The sequence below is a fragment of the Empidonax traillii genome, unplaced genomic scaffold (genome assembly GCF_003031625.1).
Source record: "Empidonax traillii isolate 1590-97213 ecotype Southwest subspecies unplaced genomic scaffold, ASM303162v1 scaffold5348:size8550, whole genome shotgun sequence".
NCBI lineage: Eukaryota > Metazoa > Chordata > Aves > Passeriformes > Tyrannidae > Empidonax > Empidonax traillii.
In genome coordinates, this window is record NW_020960541.1 from 1 (window position 1) to 1,520 (window position 1,520).

Genomic DNA, 1,520 nt, shown 5'->3' on the forward strand with positions numbered 1-1,520 from the left:
CAACCATTGACCCCAAATCTCAGCCATTGACCCCAAATCTCAACCATTGACCCCAAATCCCAACCATTGACCCGTACCATGATTGTTGACCCAAATCTCAACCATTGAACCCCAATCTCTGCCCCGTTCAGCCCCTGTGGCTCCTCTGCCGCCCCTCCGGCTTCACCTTCGGCGACTACACCATGTACTGGGTGCGCCAGAGCCCCGGGAAGGGGCTGCAATGGCTCGCTGGGATCTGGAAGGATGGTTCCAGCACCTACTACGCGCCGTCGGTGAAGGGCCGGTTCAGCATGGCCAGGGACAACGGGCAGAGCTCGGTGACGCTGCAGATGAACAACCTCAGGGACGAGGATTCCGCCACCTATTTCTGTGCCAAAGCTGCTGGTGGTGGTTGGGGTTGGGCTGCTGATATCAAACCATTGTGGGGTCCCCAAAGCTCCGCCCCTCAAACCCAAATCTGAACCGATGATGCCAAACGTCAAATGTTGAACCCACATCTCAACCATTGACCCCAAATCTCGACCATTGACCCAAAATCTCAACTGTTGGCCCCAACCTTTACCTTTTGCAGAGTTTGGGGTCAAGGGTTGAGGTTTGGGGTCAGTGGTAAGATTTTGGTCTATGTTGGAGATTTGGGGTCAAGGGTTGAGATTTGGGACAAAGAGTTGGGGACCCCACAAAGGGCGTCAGTGGCATCAGCAGCACCCCACCAACCAGCAACACCAGCTTTGGCACAGAAATAGGTGGCGGAATCCTCGTCCCTGAGGTTGTTCATCTGCAGCGTCACCGAGCTCTGCCCGTTGTCCCTGGCGATGCTGAACCGGCCCTTCACCCACGGCGCGTACTCGGTGTAACCACCACTTTTGCTGATCCCAGCGAGCCATTCCAGCCCCTTCCCGGGGCTCTGGCGCACCCAGTCCATGGTGTGGCTGCCCAAGGTGGTCGTTGGTCTCGACCTTGGGCTGGTTTGGCCCCAAATTCCCCACCTTTGGCCCCCAAACCCAACTCTTTGTCCCAAATCTCTGCCCTTGACCCCAAAGATCAGATACTGACCCCAAATGTCAACCATTGACCAGGAATCTTGATTGTTGACCCAAATCCCAAGTGTTGATCCAAATCACAGTCATTGACCTCGAATCTCAACCATTGACCCCAAACCTCAACCAGTGACCCCAAATCCAAACCATTGACCCCAAATGTCAACCATTGACCCCAAATCCCAACCATTGTCCCCAAATCTCAACCATTGACCCCAAATCTCAACCATTGACCCCAAACCTCAACCATTGACCCCAAATCTCAAAAATTGACCCCAAATCTCAACCATTGACCCCAAATCTCAACCCTTGACCCCAAATCCCAACCATTGACCCCAAATCTCAACCATTGACCCCAAATCCCAACCATTGACCCCAAATCCCAACCATTGACCCCAAATCCCAACCATTGACCCGTATCATGATTGTTGACCCAAATCTCAACCATTGACCCCCAATCTCTGCCCCGTTCAGCCCCTGTGG

At 53.8% G+C, this 1,520-nt stretch overlaps 1 gene segment (V, D, J or C); it reads left to right on the top strand.

Annotated features, from left to right (window-relative positions):
- Positions 1-131: 131 nt before the first annotated feature.
- Positions 132-396, top strand: LOC114073108 (the record flags this gene model as incomplete). The annotated part of the segment is given in 1 exon segment: positions 132-396. A coding segment is annotated over 1 exon segment (265 nt), but the record flags the coding sequence as incomplete, so codon positions are not given.
- Positions 397-1,520: the final 1,124 nt, after the last annotated feature.